The sequence below is a fragment of the Phytophthora ramorum genome (assembly GCF_020800215.1).
Source record: "Phytophthora ramorum isolate Pr-102 chromosome Unknown Phyram_PR-102_s0003, whole genome shotgun sequence".
NCBI classification, from domain to species: Eukaryota; Oomycota; class Peronosporomycetes; order Peronosporales; family Peronosporaceae; genus Phytophthora; species Phytophthora ramorum.
In genome coordinates, this window is record NW_027150649.1 from 2,708,813 (window position 1) to 2,732,352 (window position 23,540).

Genomic DNA, 23,540 nt, shown 5'->3' on the forward strand with positions numbered 1-23,540 from the left:
CCAACCCACGACAGTCTCTCGCGTCGGAGGCACCAGCACAAACCTGTCTTGCTTCTCTCTGTGCCTGTGGAACTGCTGCTCAATATCCGCTAGCCACTGCTTTCGGAGCTGCACTTTCAGGGGCTTCATCCATGCGATGTCAACAGGCTGACAAACCAATGCGTAGCCGGCTGGCACCTTGAGCAGCATGACGTTGAGCCTCTTGGCGCAAGCCACCACCTCTTCCGTCCAATGACCGCTGAAGTCGTCCCAGATGAGGAGGACTGGAACGTCGAGGTCCTCGCGCTGCTCAAAATGAAATTTAAGGAATTCAACAGAGAGATCGGAATTCCACCAACCCTTACTGTTGCAGAATATCGGCATCCCTGTCGACACCTGCATGTTCCTCACCTTCTTCCACAAGTCACGTCCCCAGCCGTTTTGCTCGGCCTTGTTGTGAAGCTCCGTCGCCTTGACGCGGGATGGTGGCTGCTTAAAGATCAGCATTGGCGCTCGTACGAGTCCACGCGAGTCCGCGAGCAGCATCGCCGTGACGCGGCATTTCTCCTTGCCGCTGTTCCGAACCCAAACAGTCCGCGTGCCGGTTTCATCAATAGTCTGCGTTGGCAAGTGCTCAAAGTTCAGCGCGGTTTGGTCTGCGTTGTACACCTCGGTCAGCCCGTGCTCAAGCATGATATCTTGCACCTTCTTCTGGAACTCATCAGCAACCTGGCAGGCGTTAGCGGGGGTATGCTGCCCGATTCGTGTCCGCCTTCGAAGCGAGAGCCTGTACGTCTTGAGAAATCGCCGTCTCCACGATGACGACCCAGAGAACTGGTGACGGATCAGACCGAGCTCAGAGGCGACAGCACGGGCTTGCATCTGTAGCATCAGAGGTGACACAGGAACCCCTTCGCGCCGTAGATCACGGATCCAGAAAGCCAGTTGATCCTCAGCTTCGCGAGTTAATACACGCCCCTTTCCGTCTCGTGGCATCTTGAAAAGATGTCCGTTTCCTTTAGCTACTTGATCTGCGATCTCGTAGCGGTCTTCACACCACTTGAGGAGCTGGCGCTTCTTGTCCTTTCGCGCCTTGCCTTGAAGGCCTGAGTAAAACCTCGTGACAGCCCCAGCCACGCCGTTCTTCGAGATATAGTTGATGATGACATTTTTACGGAGAAAACTGACGGAATCGCGCTCGTGTTGTGTGGGAGCTGCCTCAAAGCCTTGGATGTTGGGACGGCCCGCGCGGGGCATGCTTCGGAGATGCTGAAGGTTACAAAATGAGTGGAGGGTGGGTCGGTAATTTATTGTGGGTAATTTTCAGGGGTGCCTTTCGATAAAACATGATAGATGATCGAAATATCGACCGCTGATTGGCTGAAATGTGGCGTACTGGTGCTGCAAGGGGTGGCTTTCGATATAACTTTTACGGTCGTCTTAAACGGCCAATTTACCGTACTTATACGGACATATGCTGTAAGAGGGATACAACCGCCCATCTATCTCCCGTATCTCCATTTTATTGGACCCAAAAATGTCGGCGGCCATCGAGCAGCGCAACCAGGACGCGACCGTGTACGTGGGCAACCTGGACGACCGCGTGTCGGAGGAGCTGCTGTGGGAGCTGATGCTGCAGGCCGGCAGCGTGTGCAACGTGCACATGCCGCGCGACAAGGTCTCGGGCGCGCACCAGAACTATGGCTTTGTGGAGTTCCGCGCCGAGGAGTGCGCCGAGTACGCGGTCAAGGTGCTGAATATGGTCCAATTGTACGGCAAGGTGATTAGGGTCAAGAAGGCGTCCAACGACAAGAAGAACCTGGACGTGGGCGCAAACCTATTTTTGGGCAACTTGGACCCAGAGGTGGACGAGAAGCTGCTGTACGACACCTTTTCCGCCTTCGGAGGCATTATCGAGACCCCAAAAGTGATGCGTGACCCAGAGACGAAAGCTTCGCGTGGGTTCGGGTTCGTGAGCTTCGACTCGTTCGAGGCCGCGGACCTGGCCATCGAGTGCATGCACGGCCAGTACCTGTGCAACCGCCAGGTGGTGGTGCAGTTTGCCTTCAAGAAGGACAGCCACAACGAGCGCCACGGGTCGGAGGCCGAGCGGCTGTTGGCGCAGAGGAACCCAAACAAGCTCCAGCCGCACACCATGTTCGCATTTCCAGGGAATGGGCCTCCTCCAGTGGGGTACATGGGAATGGCCCCGCCGCCGCCACCTCCCCAAAATATGGGTATGCCATACGCTCCGCCTTCCGTGGGGATGATGGTGCCGCCCCCGCCTCCGCCCCAGAGATGAAGAGAAATGGGTAAAAGGGATAAAACGCAGTGGCAAATGCATTTTTGCTGGACGGTTGAGGCGTCTCTTCGAAGACTGGATCCTGCTCATTTCGACTTTTGGACAAGATGAACCAGGACGAGGAAGGACGTCGTGTGTATTTCGTTGCTACTGTGAAGGTGGAAGGGGGAATTAAACCTGCAGCTCGCGGCGGCGCAACCTTGACGCAGGTATCTTAGTGTTTGTATGGTTTCTTGGCTCTCTTTGTGCCCATTTGGTGACGTTTTGGTGGTGCAGATGGACAGTGGGGCAGTTTACTTAGTTGGAGGCGCCAATCGAGAAGGAACGAGCTTTGGTGACGTCTACCAATTCGATTTGGGTGAGCTTGATGACAGGTTGAGTTGAACCCGTGGAAAATGCTGATTGTTGTCTCGTGTTTGATCGAATAGAAGCACATCTGTGGACATTTGTACAGCCTTCGAGTGGCAGCCTGCCTCCGAGAAGTGGTCACTCAGCGGTTGCTATTGGGACGAACATCTACGTTTTCGGCGGACTTGACGCTGCAGCCGGCGAGATCTACAATTGCGTTCATATTTTCAATACTCGGACGTCGTCTTGGAGCGAGGCCATCGTGGAAGGCGATACTCCTCTCGCTCGTAACGCACATGCAGCAGTTGTCCTCCCGCAGAGTGACAAGTCGACTGAGTCCCGGAGAATGCTGGTGTACGGGGGCTCCTCGCCTGAATTCGGCGCTTCCAGTGATCTGTTTCTTCTTCACATTCCAGTCGACGACGCTGGAGGCGAGACGAAGACACTTCGCTGGGAGAAACTGAGTCCGAGTGGCAAGATCCCAGAACCCCGAGAGCTCCACTGCGCGCTGGTGGAATCCGACAACACGATCTGCTTCGCAGGAGGTCGAAACTTCGACGGGAAAGTCTGCACCGACATGGCGCTTCTGAATGTAAGCACGTGGACGTGGCAACTCGTGCCGATATGTGAATGGAATCGCTGCTCACTCGCTGCTGGAGTTGTGGGCGGCGAGCTTATTAGCTTTGGCGGCTGGGACGGTGGTCGTATCTGTGGCGACTGCTGTCGCTATTCAGACGACGAAGAGTCCTGGCTTCCAGTGCCTATAGTCAAGTATACAGACGAGAAGGAGCCAGCTGATCCATCTTTGTCAGAGATTCCAGAGCGCTTTGGGCATTGTGGCTCGACGGTGACCATGCAGTTGTCATCTTCGGGGGGCGGGAAGACCGAACGAGAAGGACTGCTGATCTTTGGTGGCATGAATGCTGAATGTGACTTGGATGACCTCGTTCTGATCACCTCGACAGCCTCGTAGCAGAGCATATACCACACCTAGGCAAGAACGAGAGAACTCAAAAGGAAAACCATGTGGTTTCGTGAACGAAGGTATATCAAATTAGGTGCGCAGAAATCTTACCACGGTTTGACGAAAATACAAGCTACTTTCAAGACGCGATCGATGTGTTGTGTTTGCCATTATCTAGCAAAGAGACCACTAGATATTCATCCATGGGTCTTCGGTACATATCAAGATCAATCCAGGCTTCGTTCACTGAAACTCGTGTGCTAAGAAGACAACAAAGTGAATTATCTTCCTCATGTGTACAAAATTTTAGTGGACCTCTTGCATCACACTTCTAGCTTTTCGATACTACTACGAGTCCATTTCAATGACGCGTGCCATTGTTACTTGTGTTCTGACATCCATCGTCGCTGCTATCATTCCTGATCGACTGCATTCGGGTACGTCCGACGGATGGCGAGCAAACAACGCGATTTGGGATGGCAGTACAGATCAAGAAAGTGATTAGCACGATTCCTCTGGCTGTTCTAACCGCAATTAGGTGGCGATTCCCCGTTTCCGTGTCGCTATGTCACTCCTGTCGCATGCTCATCTGGATCTTTATGGTTGATACACTTTAAGGCCCTGTGTACTAGCAAAGTCGCTGGTTTGAAAATCAAATCTGTGTTGCTGACTGTCCGGTATGATCTAGTATCACTGTCGAATCTGAGCTCATTTCGCACAAAACTGTTGCCTTAAAGAAATATCGAGAAGTGAGTGCTTCGTCGACCACGGTGGCGGCTACATAAGTTGTAATAGCTGGTGACTCAAGTTGCCTCCTGTCACTCTACGCTGCATTCAAAGTCTGAGCAATATAAACACAGTGAGACACGTTGAATACGAAGAGGTTCGTCAAGCGAAATGCGATCCAGCAATGCATCACGCATTCCGTTAACTTGTCCGGTTGTCTTGCATGGTGAAATCCGTCGCCAAAAGCTCCGGATCCAGGAACTCGCAGCGGAGTTGTCTCGCTTGCACGAGGTCGAAGCAGTCTTGGCGATGTACGATCAGCGCTCTGTTGAGTCCGTCAGGGCCTAACTTGAAATGCACAAGAAAGAGGTCGCCGAACGCTGGGCAAAAGGTGCGTGAAATGGCAACTTCTTTCGTCCCCCGACCTACCCACAGCGCTAACGAAATTCCGGTTTTCTCATCGTAGGTGACCATGGTGCGCAACGAACATCGCAAGTCAAGACACTGACCTCATCTCCTCCTGCAGCCTCTCTTGATAAATGAAAACACAATTGCATTCCCCGCCTCTCAGCACCTTTCAGCAGCTGCAACTGCCGCCTGCTCCGGGGCGTCTCTCGATCCGGACGGACACCTCCACTTTAGATTTTTTTTCTCATCTTGTGCAGTCTCTTGAATGCCGACCTCGACGGCTGTGGGGCGACCTTCGACCCCTTGCGGCCTCCGTGGGGACCACACGGCTTGGGCATTACAAGTGGCGCCGTCAGCGATCGAGTTTTCAGCCTTTGAGCGGGGTTCGTGCTACGTCGCGACGTTGAGCGTTCGGAACGCCAGCGACCGCGTCTTGCGCTTTCGGTTGACGCCTCCACCACACGCGTCGCCCTTTCGCGTGTTGTTGCGAGGTCGGGACCTTGCGCGGACCGAGAACGCGACGGTCTCTTTGCCCCCGGGGCTCAGTGCCAAGTACGAAGTTGCGTTTCAAGTCTCTGGAGTCGATTCAGAGCCCAATTCGGACCAAGATGCAGACCCAGAGGTGGACGCCATTCCTGCCATTGTGCACGACGCTCTGCAGCTCAAAGGGGACGACGGATCTGTTCTGGAAGTTCCGTTGATGGCAAGACGCGCGTGTCCGTTGCTGGAAGTGACGCCGGCGCTCTGTGAGCTTGGCTTGGTGGTGCTGACACAACGATCCGCACGGTTTGTGGAGGTGACGAATTCAGGTGCGAGATCTGGGAGGTTTCTGGTCGAAGTGCTGGGGGGAGGCAACAATACCAACGCAGCGAACACTCTACCAAATGCAAGAGCAGATATCACAGTGTCACCAGAACAAGGGAGGCTTGCACCGCAAGAAACAGTCAATGTCAAAGTGGAGGCGCACGGACTTGAAATGGGCGCTTTTCGAGGAATTGTTCGCGTTCGGATCTGGGAAACTGTGCACAGCGAGGACGATGAAGAGGAGGATTCAAGTCGCGTGGCGGCTAGAGGATTGGACTCGAGACCGCCACCTTCGGCAGAGAAAATTGTCGATGTGTCTGGTAGTGTCGTGGAGCACACGGCCGAGCTGGTTCTGCGCCAAGGCCTGGAACCTGTGCGCTCGTTGTTCTTTGGGTCGTTATTTGCTGGTGAGACTCGGACGATCGAGACACTACTACGCAATAATGGACCTCAACCGCTGACGTTCAAGACGTCTATCAGTTTTGGTGGCGGGGGAGGGGCAAGTGGGGCAGCAGCAGGAGCTGAAGAGGATCGAGAAGCGTACGAACGGCGCAAAGAACTTCGCATAACGCCAGCCGTTGGGTGCATCGACCCTTTCAGTGAGGCTACGGTCTCGTTCACTTACCATCCACGTGCGAAGACTTCCGAGGAAATGCAGCGATTCGAGCGGAAGCAAGCCAGCGGTGGAATCGATGCAGGGCACGAAGATTATGCTGCGTCTTCGGATAGCAACAGCAGTCTTGACTCGGCTAGCTCACCTTTTCTACTGTTACCAGCTCCGGCGCAGCCACTTAGCGCTTTCGCGTCGATTATTTGCGAGGACTTGCAAGCTCAGAACTTGACCTTCGAAGTCTCTGCAAAGACGTACGTCCCTCAACTCCAGCTATCCCCGACGCCTCCTCTCGACTTTGGCGATGTTCGCTCGTACGACCGTGCTGATATTTTACTGTCGCTGAAAAACCTGTCGGGACTCCCCGTACGCTTTGACATTCCCAAAGGCGTCGCTCACTACTCAGTAAACCCGCGTACTGGCCGACTGGATGTGTTGCAGTCACAGAGCCTGGTAGTGAGCTTCGCGCCTACGCAGCTCGGGACTTTCAACAGTGTTTTAGCGCTACGAATTAATGATGGAGTGTTGGAAATACCCGTGAAGGTACTTGGACGAGCTGCAGTGGTTGGACCTGTGCCCCCTGTCAGTGAGAGACTCGTTGGTGGGCCGTTAGCTTTACCTGCAGACTTTGCGCCAAAGTACAAATTCTTGCTACCTGAGGAAGCCAAGCACACCAAAGGGAAGCTGACTCGCCGTTTCCAGCGACAACCTCCGTACGAACTCGCAGCGCTCAATGGTACTGCCGCCCTGGACGAGTTTGAATTTCAAGGTACGAACAGCACACACCTGACATACTGTGTCAAGGAACTTGCAAGTCGAGCGGACCATCGTGCTGCGTATCACGATTATTTGGCTCAAAGTCGCGTGCAGCGCGAAGCAAAAGCCAGAGGTTGGAAAGGGAAGGCTCAAGGTCTGAAGAAGAGCGTTGCTCGAGCGCGAGGAAACAATCAGGAGGAAGATGACGGAGTACCAAACGGTGAAGATGTGGATCTCGGAATGGATAGAGAGACCAGACCACAGCCGCAAAAGTTGCGGCTTCCACCGTCACTCGCAAAGTCAACTGACCCACTTTGGCTGCGCCAGCACCCCACAGGTGGCAATGCAGGGCAGTCCAAAGCCTTCTTCGATGAGTTGAAGCCCACAAAGAAGAAGTTCAAGCCACTCCCAGCCACACCGGCGGAGCTAGCGGACTGTGCTCGCACTTTGGAGTTTGACGAACTGGAGCAGGTCGTCTCTGGTCCAAAGACGCTAAATTTTGGGCGGCTGAGTGTGAACGGCAGCGCCACGCGTTGTCTGACAGTGCAGAACAACTTGCAGCACAGTGTCCTCGTTACTCTTCACGTTGGTGGAGCTTCAGCTTCAAAGGACGGAGCTCCTGGGCCACTGGAAGAACTATCTCGCAAGACACAGTTAACTTCTCAAGTTGTTCCGCCACGATCCAAGGCTGGATTCGACCTGGTCTTTTCCTCTTCCCGAGAGCAATTCTTCCAGCAATCGATCACGTACTCTCTCAACGGAGTTCATCCGCGCCAGGTCACAATAGTTGCTGAAGTCGCTCCAATTGTCGTCGAACTTGCGCCTGAAGAACTTCGTTTTGACTTCGGGGCGTTGGATCTGAATACTGCTGTAGCTCGCGACGTGGTGATCACTAACACTTGCGATTCCGAGGCGCCGTTTGTGTGGACTCGTTTGCCGCTGCTTGCTACGCCTGACGGATCTAATCGCCCAGAATCGTCCAAGAGTAATGCCACGACAACAGTCACCACTATGACGATGGCGGAGAAAGCGAACAACACAAACAGTACAACGACGCCAGTGTTCGAGGTTTTACCTGCTAGCGGCACGCTCGGACCCTCCGCTACGATGGTTTGCAAGGTGATGTACACACCTCCGTCGATGACGGGGCCTCTCATGTCCGCGTTAGGCATCACACCACGAAGCGGAACCATGTGGCTCGCTCAGATGTTCCAGCTCGACGTCACGGGAGGCGAGACAGGAATTATGAACTGCCGTGCGCTGTTGCCTGAAGTCAAAGTGGTGGCACGGGAGAAGAAGGTGGATTTTGGCACCATTTCCGTCGGTGTTGAGCGTGAAAAGCGAATCTCGCTGGCCAATCTAGGCATGCGCACGCGAGCTGTGTTCTATGCGAGTGTGGAGCCGCCATCCATGACTACGACGATAGGTCTGCAGGTGACACCGGCACAAGGAGTGGTGGACCCCCAAGAGTCAACGGAGCTTACAGTAAAGCTGCTACCGCATCGTGCTATAGCGCTGGACGGAACCAACGGATCTCATCAGGTGAATATCGTAGTAGGTTTACGTGGTGGTAAAGTGCTGCGTCTACCTGTGAGCGCTTCGGTCCTGGTGCCCGATGTGTTGCTAGCACCCGCTGACGCGATCGACTTTGGAGACGTTGTGCTCGGGGTGTCCGTTCCGCGAGTGATCTCGCTGGAAAACCACAGCTCCATCCCGGCGTGTTTGCTGCTCGACTTGAGCTCTTCGGCTTTCTCCCACGAGTTCGCCTTAGCCACACCGCCACGCTTGGTTGCTCACCTCGAAGACGCCAGTAGCATTTTCATTCCTCTGACGGACGACAAACCTCGAGATATTGCCATCACTCCGGATAATGAAGCCGAATATGACGAGGATGCATCTGCGAGGTGCTCCAAGTGGCAGATCTGCTTGCCACCCCATGCAACAGTGTCGTGCCATCTCGTATTCACACCCACAAAAGAAGGCAGCTACGATCTCGTACTGCCGCTGCAAATTGCTGGTGTCGGCTCAAGTTTCGGTAGTGGTGGCCCCACTCCCCTCAAACGTCGAGTATTAGCTCGTGCCGTCGTGCCTCGACTGCGGTTCTCGTCATCAACGATGCACTTTAATCGCTGTGTCATCACGTGTGAAGGCATTCGGAAGGTGCCGTACACGAAGCAACTCGTGCTGACGAACGATGACGCACAGCCGCTTCGCTGGCAGGTCGACACTGCGCGTTTACGGCAAGGAAACCTCGTGACATTCGCCGCAGGAGCTGCCGCTGCAACGGTCTCAGCGGGAGCAGTGAGTTCCGGGACTACTCTGGCTAAACGAATCGCCTCAGCTAATCCTACCAACAGTGCGACGGCAGTAGTTTTCCATGTCGCTCCCGACCGAGGAGAGTTGGCGCCAGGTGAAGAGGTGGCAATTCGGGTGAGCTTCTTACCACTGGATGCGGTCGAGTACACCGAAGACGAACTGCCACTACTAGTCGATGGAGAACCTTACGTGAATTTGAGTCTCAGAGGGGAAGGAATTCACCCCCACCTGTCCTTTTCGACGAACCGAGTGGTGCTTCCCACGGTTCCGCTGGGAGTGACTGCAAGCGCGAGTTTCCACGTCCATGCTACTGGTTACGACCACTTGGAGCTGGCATGTCGTGTGCCTTTAGACACGTCGCGAGCGCCACTGACGGTGAGCTTTCCTCGTGGCAAGACCATTAGTATGGCATGTCCAAGTCTCCCGGTCGAGTTACGCTTCTCCAGTGATGCCAGTGTGGCTTTCAACGCAAGACTCGAGTTCTTCGACGCTGATGGCAATTCATTCGCTTTGCCTGTGGCTGGTTGTGCGGAGAATTGTTTGTTTACAAACTACACCTTCCTGCAAACTAATGGCATAGCCGCAGAAATGGCTGAAGATGGCAGTGGCTCACCTCGCAGTACGCAACAGCGAAAGGAACCAACCAAAGTGGACTCGGACCTCGATGGCACCTCAAAAGCTACAAACTCAACTGGTAACAAGCGTATTGAATCCGACGGAAAATCTCCAAGCAGCTTCCAGTTCTACACGCACCCCTCCGGTCGATTTCCAGTCTATTTGCTGTCAACGCCCCAAGCTCAGGCTGAGATGGAAAAGAACAAGGAGACTTCTTCGAGCCCGGGACACCACCAAACTCCAACTGGTTTTGTGGTTGTAGATCCATCCATCGCGCTGGACGAGGACGATTCAAGTGGAAGTGGAATGCTCTCGATAGGTCAATCGGCTTCACAGTTCTTGCTACAAACTTCCACTACAGACACTAACGCAACGTTCACGGACGGAGAGATCCAGCTAGTGATGCAATACCTGAACGCCAACTTCCTTCGTACGCCCGTAGTTCGGTTCCCAGAAGACTTCGCAGACAACGGAGGACGTCCGTTGTATGAATTACTGGACATGATCTGCATCAAAAAGCCTGGAGGTCTTGCTGTGCCTACTCTTCGAGGGGCTGGAGCCACCGCAAACTCGAAGCGGAAGAACGCCGCCGCAGATGCTACGTCTGGAGGCAAAGCGAACGGTGCTACAGGACCAAACACAACTACGTCGTCTTCGGTCCCTCAACCCTCGAAAAAGGACCAACTCACGCAGTACGTCACTCAATACGTCGAGCTGCTGCGGTTCCTTCGCTCGTATGGGGCTATGGTACACGACGTGTTTCCAGAACACTTACTAGCACAGGAGTTTTACCTGCGAGCATGCGAGAGCCCACACGCTGACCCAGCACTGCTCTCTTCCCCATCATTTGCAGCACTGCCTTTTGTAGCGAGACGACGAGCTCTGAAGAACGAATGGCGGTCTGTAAGTACTGCTGCGTGGATGAAGGTGTTGTACCAGGTCATCAAGTGCTTTTTGCTTGCACGCATCACGTGGAAGGGGTACCAGATGCAGCTTCAGGGAGACAATGAACTATCTACTGGAGACGTAAGTGCTCGGAACGAAAAGCGCAAGCCTGAAAAGCAGGTAAATGCCGCTGGACGCGCTTGTCAAGGTAGTAACATCTACAGCGAGGCTGAGATGGTGTTGATCCAATGGCTCTGTGATCGAGTACGCTCGCTCCACAAGCCTCAACAGCCAGCGATTGCCCCCATGGCTTCGTTAGGAGGTGCACTCCTCGAGTCGCAGCTGCTTGACATCGGTCGAGACTTGCGAGATGGTCGTTGGCTCTTTCACCTGGTGGCAGCTCACATCCCAACGCTTTCGGTTGATCAAAACGCGTATCACTGCTTTCGATGGCTGCCTGAAGCTACAGCTTCACGCCCTCGGAGACCTCCTTCCGCTGCGCAGCTACAGCACCAAACTGGCGTTTTACTGCAGACATTGGGCGCCTTTGGTCTGGATTTTGGGTTGGACGCGGCACGATTCCTACGCCGATACACCGGTAGGGAGATTCTGTTGCTGCTGCTTCACTTGCAGCAGACTCTGCCTCAGTTCGTCCCTAAAGCTACGATTGAATTCCGCGGTGGCTTGGGTCAAGCGATAGAAAAGAGCATCGAGCTCAAGAATCCGAGTGCGCGGCCCCTACGGTACCACGTCTTCCTAGATGGAGTCGACCGGAACGCTGCTGAGGGGGGCAGTTTTGGTGCAGCGAGTGCTAGTGCAGCCGCGAGCGAGTTTACTATCGAGTCGAACGAGCTGGTGCTCGATCCTGGGAAAACCATGGCGTTCGTCGTCACTTTCCGACCGCGTTTTTCGAGAAAAGTGACAGCTCGTCTTGTCTTCCAAGCGGTTCGAGGGGAGATTGCTGGGACTTCATCGGTGGGTGGAGGGGGAGCAACGATGGTGTTCTTATTGGAGTCGAACATCGTGTCTCGAAAGCCTGTTCGCATTATTCAGCTGGAGACGAAGACGTACGAGAAGCGCGTCGAGGAGATCGTCATCGACAACCAGTTTCCTACAAATGCGAATTTCAAGCTGTCGATGACTCAGCAGCAGCAAGCATCTGCGCCAGGAGGAGGGGACACTGCAGCTGGATTAGGTGGTTCGGTCACGATTGGAGTACTACCATCATCAAGAGGTGGGAATCGACGACGCAGCGTTCAGGATCGACCTGCTGCTGGTACTCAAGGTGCAAACAGTTCTTCCAGCTTTGGAATGGGGCCAGACGCTGCCGGGTTTTCTGGTAAAAGACACGCTAGTATCTCTAGCAAGAATCGTGGAGAAGATGGAGACTCGTCGTGGTGCGTTTGTGCTCAGCAGCCCTTCTATCTGCCAGACTTTGGGACTTCCGGAAGTAGCAGCAATGGCAACACAACGGGAGATGACTCGTCTGGGGTAGATGGTGGTTTGTCCGTCCCGCCAGCAGGACTTGGGCTGGGCTCTTCTGTTGCTATCCGAAAGAACGGATCAGCTAAGGTGAAGCTTGAGTTCCTGCCGCTAGTTCCCGGAAACTATCGATGCCAACTGCTTTTTCTCGACGAGAACATTGGGGAGTTTCTCTACGAAGTGCACGCTGTTGCACACCTGCCAGCGAGTCTCGAAACATTAGAACTTCAATGTGAAGCTTCAGCTGCTGCGAGTGGAGCTGGAGGTGGCGCTGCAGCTGCACGCTTCCGGTTTGTTCGAGAGCTGACGATTCCCGTGAAGAACCCTCTTCTGAATCGTGCGCTTGCGGTTTTCGTGGAGCGTGCAAATGGTCATCTGCGTACCAAGCTTAAGGACGGCCTCAAACGCTGCGAAGAGAACCACCACACCAATTTCCACGTGGACTTTAATTCTCCATACTTCTCGGCTAACGTCCCCGAATTAACGCTCTCCACTGGGTCAGGGAAACCTTTACCAGCCTCTGGCCGTTCCGACGGCTCTGGAGTCGATTCTTCCGGTCCAAAAGCCCCTCTTAAGACGAACCAAGCGCGGCTCGGCACCCCTCACTCTGTGGTCGCTGGTACGAATAGTGTCCTCATTGACTTCCAACCTAAAGGCGCAGGTCGCTACGCCTGCAAGTTGCTGCTTCGTTCCCGAAACACACCTTGTGGTAGCAGCGATCTGCGCGTGTACGATCTCGTTGCAAAAGTGAAAGAGCCAAACGTGAAGACGCAACTGGAATTTGTAGCCCCAGCTCGCCACAGCATCGTTCAGGAGATCCCGCTGTCCAACCCAACGGATACAACGTGGTCGCTCAAAGCCATGTTCAGCAATGGTAACACTGACACCGCCGGCAATGCGCCAGCAGGTAAACCTCCAGCCTCAATGTTTTCAGGTCCGCTTACACTTGTGGTGCCTGCAAAGCGTTCGGCTACGTACCCACTAACGTTCACACCGTCGTGGATCTACCACGAGACTCGAACATTTGTACTCGTGAACACTGCGACACAGCAGCAATTTGAGTTTGAGCTCAGTGGCTACGGCGAAGAACCTCTTGCGCAAGACCACGTTGTGCTCACCTGCCAGGCTCGCTCCAGCATCGTACACAACTTCGAGGTTCTCGCACTGGCTGGTGGCAACGGATCTGGAGACCCGAATGGCTCGCAGGTATTCAAGGTGGAGTCAGACCTGCGTGACGTTGTCGGAGCGTCTACTATCACGGTCCCTGCTGGTAGTGGTGGTGTGAACCGTGTAGTCAAGTACCCACTAACGTTCAGTCCGCTAGTGAGCGGGTCGTACTTTGGGTCGATCACGTTCACGAATGAGGCAACGAACGAGTATCTCTGGTACACGGTGGAGGCTTCGGTGAGTCCGCCTGAACCGGAAACAACTCTCGAAATGCGAGCACCCGTGCGTGGAGCTGTGGGTGTCGAGATTGGCTTGGCCAATCCTTTGGACAGCGAGACCACCTTCGCAGTTGAGTTGCGTGGGCGTGGGCTGTTGGGCCCCTCCACATTCACGCTAGAAGCTCACCAGTCTGGCGTGTATGAGTTAGTGTACTCGCCTCTGCTTGTGACAACTGGAGACGGAGAGGATGGCGCAGTTTTGTTCTCGAGTGACGCTGTTGGTCAGTTCTGGTACCGGCTGAACCTTGTGGCGGACGCCACCGTAGCTCAAGAGCTGGACGACATGTCCTGCGCAGTAGGAGACGTGTGCACCCAACCACTGTGGCTGCAGAACCCGAGCGACCAAGAGCTGCAGTTGCAGTACTGCGTCACTAATACTCGCAATTTCTCCATCAAGGGCTCTAGTACCTCAAATATGACGGGAAACCATACTGTCAAGACGCCGACGCGTGTGCTGTTACCCCCCTTTGGTCGAGCTAGTGTCATTGTGGAGTATACGCCGTCCTCATTGTCCGATTTCGAGAGCGCCAGCATCGTCTTTTCTGAAAAAAATGTGGCTAGCGACTGGGAGTTTACCGTTCGGGGTCGTGGCCGAGCGCCTAGCGTGATGAAGCCTCTTGTGGTCACAGCCCGAGTGAACGAAGCTGCGTCGACGCTCTTCACGTTCAAGAACCCGTTCGCTGCACCACTTCGCGTTGACGTGAAGCTCGTGGCTGAGGATTTCGAGCACTCGCCTGGATCCGCGTCGCCACCTTCGCCTCGTGGGGCCCCTGCACCTGTGTTCGACATGCTGCTTAAAAAGCGTCGTGTACTTCTGGAAAGCTTTGGACTCCTTCAGGTGCCGATTTCGTTCCTACCTCGTGTAGTGAGTGAAACACGCGCAGAGTTGGTTGTTCACGGTGGTGACGAGTACGCAGAGCTCGAGTGGAGGTATCCGTTGCGGGGAGTGGCCGAAGCACCGCTTTATCCTCGTGTCTTGGCTGTCTTAGCCTGTCAAGCACGCGATGCGGTTGAAAAACGCGTTGAGTGTGAACTTCTAGCAGCACCCGACAGTATGGTGCTAGCCGACGAAACCTTCACGGTCGAGTGGGAGATCGACGCTGGTCGGTTCGGCCCCATGGCCACAGCTACTGCGATTGAACGTGCGTTGACAGTCACACCCTTGCCGATTCCGTTAAGCTCAAGCTCGACTTCTTCTCTTCCATACACGATTCGTTTTGAGCCACTGCGTCCATACCGGGGATCCGTAGCGCTGTTAGTGAAGAAGAACAGCGGAGGGTTGTGGCGGTTTGATGTCTCGTTGGATGCAGGTGACCCGCCAGTGGACGACGTGCTCTCAATTGAGTCGAGTCTGAACCAGACTTCGTCCGTGAGTTTCCAACTTCGCAACCAGTTCCGACAGCCTGCAGCTTTTACCGCCGAGTTTTCAGCTGGCTCGTCCAGCGCTTTCACAGTGTATCCCGCTGAAGGGGAGTTGCCCCCGTACGGCAGTGAGGATGGTGCCGTCTTCGTGGTGTCCTTCACTCCTACGGGGTATGGCAAAATGCAGTCGGGGCAGCTTGTGATCAGCACGGAGGAAATGCAGTGGACGTTTAATGTGAAGGGGGTCTACCCGGATGCAACCCCAAGCAGTCGAGCTAGCGGTCCAGCAAGTAGTTTGAGCCTCAGCTCAAGTGCCTCGCGCGCACGATTAGGCATGACCAACAGCAGCCATGGCTCCGGTGGTAGTGAGCAGCGAGTAGAGCGTGCGAAACTCCGATCAAGTAGAAGAATTTAGAGCGCAAGACGAGCAACAAGAGGGCACCTTGCTATTGTTGCCATGGGCCTTTGTACGTAAAAAAAAAATGTTGAATACGTCGACTGAAAACACCACAGCGGGGCCAACCTATTCATGAAGCTCATCAGCACTATCAGTAAATTTGTTTAGTGACGAACTTGAGTATGGGCATCACCAAGACGAGAGCGGTGAAACCATATTTGAGGTAGTTGGGGCTTGCAGAGCTTTCTAAAAATCAATAGTGAGGCACCAGAAACAAGAACGCATAGCTGGATGTAAGCTTAACAGGAAATTTGTGACACCAATTGCAATGGCGATAAGTACCTGAAGTGTACGCCTCAATACAGCCCCAGCACTTGAGGCACACGTTCCGGATATTCATTCTTCTAGCTAGGAAATAGAGCAAAGAATAGCAGAGCCGACATACACGGAGTCGTAGGGTACACTCGCCCCCAAACCGTTGATTGCCTTGGTTCTTACACACCAACATTTCGCTACCGTGAATAGTATGACCATGCCACTTGCATTTCTGGTTGCATCAATGGAGCGTTTGTCACCAATGCACGGAATTTCAGAGGACAGAAATCGCCGCATTGCTTCTAGAAGGTCCTCTACCAAGAGGCGGTCTGTCTTCGAGATATCATGAATCATTAAGTGTCCTGGTCGTTCAACCCAGACGATTATCGTTCCTTTGCAACCACTCCGTAGCCCAACGTGCTCTCTGTCTAGGTGTCATTGATGAGATCTACACAATTGCTTTCTTCTGCCTTGTCGTCAACCCTAGCTGCACAACCTTGCTCAATGCCACTCTTACAGTTGATATCTGGCATGGTAACGCAGTTCTGACAATAGAAATGCCAAATGAATGCGTGTGTGTTTGGAGTAAAGAAATCTTCTTGTCGGTACTCACCCTGAGTGGATTGAGCGTTGCATTGTCGAGATTGTCACAATTACTTGTGGATGCTGAGATCACAGCCCTCTACGGACTCGATTGGTACACCAGAAAGTGTCCTGTTCGTACTTGATGCGTCAATGAATGTCCAACCGCACGATCAACCTGGGGCTCTGCAGTGCTGTAGCTACACAAACTAGAAGTTCTAGTGATGAGCTGTCTAGCTCCACGAACGTGCTAGCTACATTTGCTACTGTATAATCTAACACACGATTTCCAACCACGCTAGCAGCGATACATTAGTGTTCGTGGAGACACTACCTGGATTTAAGTCGAGGACAGTGAGTGAACGCTGGAGAAGCAAGAACATACCCCCGAAACAAACAACACTTCGCTCATACATGTAGAAGTAGCAACTGGCAACATTCAATTGAGAAACCAATTGAGGTCGCTACCGGTAGCTTCGAGTCAGCTCTACCTAAGGCATCAACCCGACCAGATATTTCGAGTACGCAGCAATCAGCACCCCCTGTTGGTCACTAGTCAGACTCCTGGAACTCGTGACCATGGTGTTGAAGTCACTCGCCGACATTCCGAGTCTGAAGTCAGGTAAAATTTTCTTGATCAAGACCTCGGCTTTGTCAAAGAGAGTGACAAATTCGGAAGGCTCGCCAATTGTACGCATTTTTTTCATCACGTCGTCCAAGTTGCTGACCCCAGGATAGTTGAGCTTGAACCAAGCCAAGGCCTTAGCACTCGCGGCCATGTCCGCAGCAGCCTTTCCCCAGTCACCCAAACCTCTCTCCTCGTCTTCGTCGTCCTCCGTGCCGTAAACGTCGTCGTCTTCGACAACCTTGTGCTTCCTTAGGAAGCGGCGGTCGTTTCCGATGGTCTCACGCGCGCTGGCTGGGTCCACGGCATTTGCCGTACTCAACTGGGAAAGTGTGGTCCTGCTAGCTGCCGACGTAGCATCGAGCGTCGCGATGAGAGCGGCCGCCACCACGAGCAGAATGTAGCTCAGACGCATGGATCTCTCGGGTTGATGGTGTGGAGAGGAGAAGTTGGGTTCTTGTGTCTTGGGATGCAAATTGCGAAGTGAAAGCGAAAACCAATTAGGCAGCTCCATTGTGTACATATTTTAATATATGTAGCATTTGTTTGGGTGGTTATCGTAGGATTACTGTACACGCATCCGAAGTGCTTCCCGAAGCAGCGACAAAGCCGGGTAGTTCCTTCCATCTGGGAGTATACCGACGATGACAAGCTGATGAATAACACACCATATGTATGTAGTCATAAAGGCAGCCGGACCGAGGAGACATCCGTATCATGGGCTTTTTGTTCGCAAAATCACTTCGAGGGCGCATGGTTCGGCTCGCTGTACCGTCGCAACTTCATGTACCTCGCGGTCAAGAGATTTTGCAGTCACGACAGCGATCTAGTACAGTAGGAGTCTCCAGCAGAGCCAGAGCACCCGTCATCATGACCATGTTTTCAAGACAGACGGTTTACAGACTAGCTGGCCCCCTCTCAAACATACTAATTGGCCTCTTTATGTTGTGCAGGAAGCCGTCTTTACAAAAAAGTAAGTGCCGGACTGGTCCACGGATTCAATTAGGTTGGACATGTACATGTGGCACCGCACCAGTCATATTTCGCGCTTGGTAATGGCAGGATGTGGAGAACAGATGACACCCCATGTCATGGGTTTGCTTTAAAGGAAGCCACTGCGCTCTGGTGGAGAGAAACATCTCTGACCGGGTGAGTGCACTTCTCAGCTTGCTGAGGAGCTTATCGCTAGGCACTCTTGGTCGTTTCAGGTTTGTGTTTCACCCCTCTTTTTTCCTCTTCACAAATTGTCACGTCATCAGCAAGCCGGCGAAGGTCGCTCGGGAAACCTGCCTTGACCGTCTACCTGGTTCCGACGCTGTGGGAAATCGTCACGCCCGTGAATTATCTACGGACAACGACGGAAAAAGCTCCGTAACAGAAAACCCCGCCATGCACGAAGAGTCACTATCAAGATGCTGGACTGTATAAGTACGTTGACCAATCGTGTGAGACTTTGTAGAAATACTATCTAATCATATAGCATAGGTGGTGAGTGGTTTGCGTTGAGCCAACTTGACGCGCGTTCACTTTAGTTTTCGCGTCTGGGGCCTTATGACCACTAGACAGCGCACTTGTACGATCGAACAAAGCGCCATACTCTTCGACTGGCATCTGACTGTCTAGGCTATCCACGGCGAACGGTGCACGTTCTGTTACCGCCAGTGAAAAGCGTCTTATTCAATTAAACGCACAATTAGAGCGTGGGCATTGGAGATGTAGTAGCTTTGAAAAATCAATCCCTAGATACCTAGAAGTTGTAATTAAAAAAATGTTTTCCTTGTGCAGGTTCATGTCCGAAGATATAAGGCTTCTATTAAAAAAAAAACACACACACACACATAAACATCAAATAGAAGGCCACCTGACCACCACCAGGTTTTTATGTCCGAAGATAACCATAGATAGACAATCTAACCACCTCTACTAGGTACGGAATATAAATGGCGTTCGATGTTCCGGGAAGGAAGCGGGTTTCGAGGCATTCCAAAGCCGGGTGTCTCGAGATTTGACGGCTAGATCTGCCGAGCGCATGGCCACCTCTCGCTGGATGTGAACATGGTCGCCAAGAAAAAGCTGGGCCTCGTCAAGCGTAAGAATACACTGAACTCTACGAGCTGCAGGTCACGTACCAGTCCGCGAAAGACCGGCGCGTCACCTTGTGGATGGTAGCGCGCATATTCGACTAGTGGAGGTTGCTGTAGCAGGTTGCGGACCGGACACAAGTATGCAGAGGGCTCGTGCTCGTGGTCAAGGACCACGCCCCTGGGCCTCGCCCTGCTGCAAAAGCTGTGTCGGTGCGTCTTTTGTCGGGGGGCTACGGTTATCGCTACTGCGGCTTGTGGCGACTACAAACCGATGCCTGGTGTAAACGTGCACGATATCGAACCGAAGGTTGGCTTCACCGCCACCGATACGAGCGACTACTCTGTCGGCAAAGTTCGGGACGGTACGCTAAGGTGCTGTAGATGGCACCTTTGTCAAACCAAGAAATAAATCCTGGCGAATCTGACGACGATGCAAGCGCGCACTTCGCGATTTTGATGAGAATGTATGATTCGGCGCTCGAGAGCATCAATGATGGAGATGCTAGACCTGGGCTTAAGTTAGTGGAGCTGCACACTGCTTCGTCTGAGCAGCCGTAAAGCTGCCATCGACTCTGCGGTGGGCACAGTATTCATAGCCCAGCAAACTCGGACACTTGTTCGCTGAAATTACGGGGGGCGAACACTTCATTAAAGCGCTTTCGAGGAACTACAGACAACGACTAAAAAAGCCGGCAACGCAAAACTCGGCAACCAACAGTGGTATGACTTCATGGACTATACTAAACTCTATTGGCCATTTTAGCCAATAGGTTACCAGAATTCCACTATTTAGACTAATCAGTGAGCTTAACCCTTTCGCGAGGAGCTGCTATAGACTCTACGAACTATACTATACAAAGTCAAGTCAACTAAACTCAAAGGGCGCAAAATTCGCCCTTTTAGTTGTCGATAGAGACGGGGCGTGTGTGCAAATCAAACACGATGCAGTCGGCACTGATGATGTCCAACCTAAAAGGGCGCAAAATGCGCCCTTTTAGGTTGCATTTTGATAGGCTAATAAGTGAATTATTTGGTGTGATCCAGCTGAAACAGCCCTCTACTACTGTGATTGGTCAAAATGGAATGGTACAGCGTTCCACCACGGAAAGATAACAGCGAAACTTACGAAGATATTCGCCTCGTCGACCGTTTTCTGGGTGATGACGCGCCAACGTTGGCTGGAGGATGATGCTCGGCTTCGGCTTTCGCGCGCGCCATTGGCGCGTATATATCGCACCACTCTCTACCGGACGTGACTAGTTGCCTATAGCTCTGTATCAGGCTCGTTTTGTCGCCAGCATTCTCACAGCTAATCGCTTCAGGTACAGCTACACAGCCATTATGTTTGTATTCCCGGCAATGCAGAGCAATGAATGTGCGGGTCACTCAATGGGTGCATATATCTTCGTGTTCGTATGACTCCGTTAAGGTATATATCTTCGACGCAATGCACTGGTGCATATATCTTGCACACTGTATTCCAAAAGGGGGATTGCGTATGAAACGCTTTTCGCGCCAAATCATGGCGCCCAAAGCTTGGTCCCTACTGTCAGACTTAATAGCTTGTACGTTTGTATGTGTATAAAGAATAAAGACTCATCCAATATCTGTATTTAGAAACCTTTATATTGACCACAAACACACGACACGTATCAGCCTTCCAGCTGATTCCTCCTCTCATTTCTAAAAGGAGCCGTATATGGCGGAAGCGCTGCCCGGGCAGAAGCGCAAGTGTACCGGTCCTGTAGGCGCCAGCAAGCGCCGCCGCGCGGGATCTGGTGTCGATACAGCACCGGCGGAGTCCGCCAGCAGTCTCGGAGGTGTTGCAGTGTTTAAGGGCGCGTGGGCCGCGCTGAAGAAAGCAGGATGGACGTCCAAGAAACCGTCCAGCAAGGGTCTTGACTCGCGTTACAAGTACATTCGGCCTGGGGGGAGGCATGATGGTGTAGAGGGTGCTGATTTCCTTCTCGGCGAGCTGGCCGTGCTGAGGTATGTCGAGGAGGTGCGCAACCGTGACGCCGCAGCAGCTGCAGCTGTTCAAGACACAGGCAAGACGTTATGTCTGTGCATGCAGCGGTATGGCAAGTGGCTAGGTAGCTGTATGGCTAACGTTGCACTTGTTTGTGGTGTAGGCGTTGGAGCTCAACGTGGAGAAGACAGTGGCGACGTCGCTGGCAGAGCTGCTGGACAGGCAGTCACTGCCGAACGTCGCCGGCAAGGATCTAGGCATGGCGACGCCGATCAGGAAGCCTCAAGCGCTGCAGGTGCGGTTGCGTCTTGGGAAGTTGGGCTACAACAACGAGTGGCGCGACTAACGTTGAGTTTGTTGGTGGTTTGACTAACGGTGGGTGCATTGGTAACGCAGAGAATGATGTCAGCGATGAAGTCATGGAAAGCGTCAGTACAGCGGCGGTGGTCGCTCACGACCAAGCAGTAGTGACCGCGCCTCTAGTGCACGTAGGTAGACGACGAGAAGGTACGGTTCGTCCGGCTGCAAGCGCCGCCAGCCCAGCAGGTGCGACTTGCGACAAAAGGCAGCGTGAGGAATGAGCGCGTGCCGTGGCTAACTATGGGTTTGGTGTTGATGCAGGAGTTGACGGCAGCATCGTTGACATGACCGACGACGTCATGGTGGACGCTGAAGGTGCTGCCGACCAGGCAGGTGTCGCTGTGCCTATTGAGAACGAGCGCGGTGGACGTGGCGCGCGTGGTGGACGCGGCGTGCGTGGTGGACGTGGTGCGCGTGGTGCGCGTGGTGAACGTGGTGCGCGTGGAGGACGCGGTGGACGGGCTGCTCAGCGTGTAGTTCGAGCCACAGGTACTAGAAATGCGGTGCTCGATCTCAGAGTGCAAGCAGGAATAGATAAGCTAATGGTGTGTTGCTGGTTTTGCAGGAGCTGGTGCGCGTGGCGGTGATAATGGTGACACGGCTGGAGCAGTGGTTGTGAGCGCTGCTGCTAGCCGCGGCGACCGAGTTCCAACTGATGGAGTCGCGATCCCCGAATCACCACAGTCTGGGCGAGCAACAACCAGTGGAGTAACGGGTGCTACAACGACGCCAACACGAACACCACCCATCATGCTGCAGGACGTGTACGTGAGCAAGCTGGTCGCGTTCTCGCCGGACAAGGAACGATGGATGAAAGCGAAGGTCTATCGGCCTATCGGTACTGCCTACATTATTGGCCGAGTCTACCGCCAAGTCAAGAAGGGAAAACACGCTTCTCTTTTTCAGATTTGTTGGCTGGACAGCCAATTCCAGAGCTCCGTAGAGCACATCAGTGTTGGCATTGTGCAGCTTGGGATCAAGAACTACGTTGCGTTAACACGAGTGAAGAACCCGGATTGGCGGATACTGGTTCGGCCTGATCCGACGGAGGACATCAACTTCGAGGAGGACGACTCGGATTGCGAAGAAGAAGAGGTGTTCGAGGCTTTCGAGCCTACGGAATTGCTTCCAACCTGCCTCGCAGAAGTTGAAGCCGTTCGAAGCATGCGATTTGTTCCGTCGGGTGAAGTTGCAGTGCCTTCGTACCTGTATCAGCACAGCGACGGATCGACGAATACCTACTTGCGTCCTGAGTTCATGCACTTGTTCGAGCATTCTGCCAGCTCAAGTTTCTTCGCCTACATCCCCCTCTACTTTGGCGCCAAGTTTTGCATGAGACGAACAAGTACGCTGTGGCGAACAACATCCGGATGATAAATCCGTTCACGCTCGACGAGCTGATGGTGTTTCTGGGCATTTTGTTTTTCATGGCAATGAACGACAAGGGCGAGTACGCAAACTACTGGGGTGTTCAAGCCGAAGATCTTATTTTTGGTGGCGTTTCCACATCGCTCGACGCTATCATGTCCCTGCATCGGTTCAAGCTGCTCCGTCGGTGCCTGAGCTTTAATGCTACTCCAAACACGCTAGAGAAAGATGCCGCAGCTCGCATCCGGCCACTACTAAACTTGCTGAAGATTACTGGCGGTCAGTATATTCACGTTGGACGAGATGTTGCTCTCGACGAAGCGAGTGTCGCGTGCCGCTCGCGTCAAGGCCGCCACATGATCGTGTATAATCCCATGAAGCCGACGGGGAAATATCATTTCAGGCTGTACATGGTGTGCTGCTCTTCGACGTGGATCGCGTTGAATTACAAGCTTCACTGCAACCGGAGTGACGTTTTGGACAGACTGAGTGGTGTAGTCGATCGAGCTGATGCCCAAAACTTGAGCGAGGAGCTGGAGAAAGTATCGAAAATCCGACAGCATGTGCTAGAGGTGACGAGGCCACTGTTTGGTACGAACCGCGTCATCAATATGGACAACTATTACACCTCCGTTCAACTGCTCCAGGAGCTTCGGCTGAAGGGGCTTTATGGCCGAGGCACCATCCGAGCAAATAGCAAGCACTATCCAGCTCACACTATACTGCACAAGGACGACTGTACCCGTGGAGACTATCGCCAGTCTGTCTCGCACGACCATAGTATGCTGGCAGGGTCGTGGTGTGACGGAAATGTCGTCAACTTGGTTTCAAATGCTGA

General features: G+C 53.4%; 5 protein-coding genes across 5 annotated transcripts; 4 read left to right on the top strand and 1 right to left on the bottom strand.

Annotated features, from left to right (window-relative positions):
- Positions 1–1,516: 1,516 nt before the first annotated feature.
- On the top strand, positions 1,517–2,281 carry KRP23_3976 (Splicing factor 3B subunit 4; the record flags this gene model as incomplete). Its single annotated transcript, XM_067888889.1, has 1 exon — positions 1,517–2,281. One exon carries the CDS (start codon positions 1,517–1,519, stop codon positions 2,279–2,281), a length of 765 nt encoding a protein of 254 aa, XP_067748094.1.
- A 107-nt stretch (positions 2,282–2,388) lies between these two features.
- Positions 2,389–3,602, top strand: KRP23_3977 (Kelch domain-containing protein 3; the record flags this gene model as incomplete). The annotated part of the gene is made up of 3 exons (XM_067888890.1): positions 2,389–2,490; positions 2,558–2,639; positions 2,710–3,602. The coding sequence occupies 3 exons, from the start codon at positions 2,389–2,391 to the stop codon at positions 3,600–3,602; spliced, it is 1,077 nt and encodes a 358-aa protein (XP_067748095.1).
- Positions 3,603–4,992: 1,390 nt separating this feature from the next.
- Positions 4,993–15,417, top strand: KRP23_3978 (Cilia- and flagella-associated protein 47; the record flags this gene model as incomplete). Its single annotated transcript, XM_067888891.1, has 1 exon — positions 4,993–15,417. One exon carries the CDS (start codon positions 4,993–4,995, stop codon positions 15,415–15,417), a length of 10,425 nt encoding a protein of 3,474 aa, XP_067748096.1.
- Positions 15,418–16,787: 1,370 nt separating this feature from the next.
- Positions 16,788–17,444, bottom strand: KRP23_3979 (uncharacterized protein; the record flags this gene model as incomplete). Its single annotated transcript, XM_067895840.1, has 1 exon — positions 16,788–17,444. One exon carries the CDS (start codon positions 17,442–17,444, stop codon positions 16,788–16,790), a length of 657 nt encoding a protein of 218 aa, XP_067748097.1.
- A 3,619-nt stretch (positions 17,445–21,063) lies between these two features.
- On the top strand, positions 21,064–21,953 carry KRP23_3980 (uncharacterized protein; the record flags this gene model as incomplete). The annotated part of the gene is made up of 5 exons (XM_067888892.1): positions 21,064–21,081; positions 21,138–21,279; positions 21,371–21,520; positions 21,596–21,726; positions 21,900–21,953. 5 exons carry the CDS (start codon positions 21,064–21,066, stop codon positions 21,951–21,953), a joined length of 495 nt encoding a protein of 164 aa, XP_067748098.1.
- Positions 21,954–23,540: the final 1,587 nt, after the last annotated feature.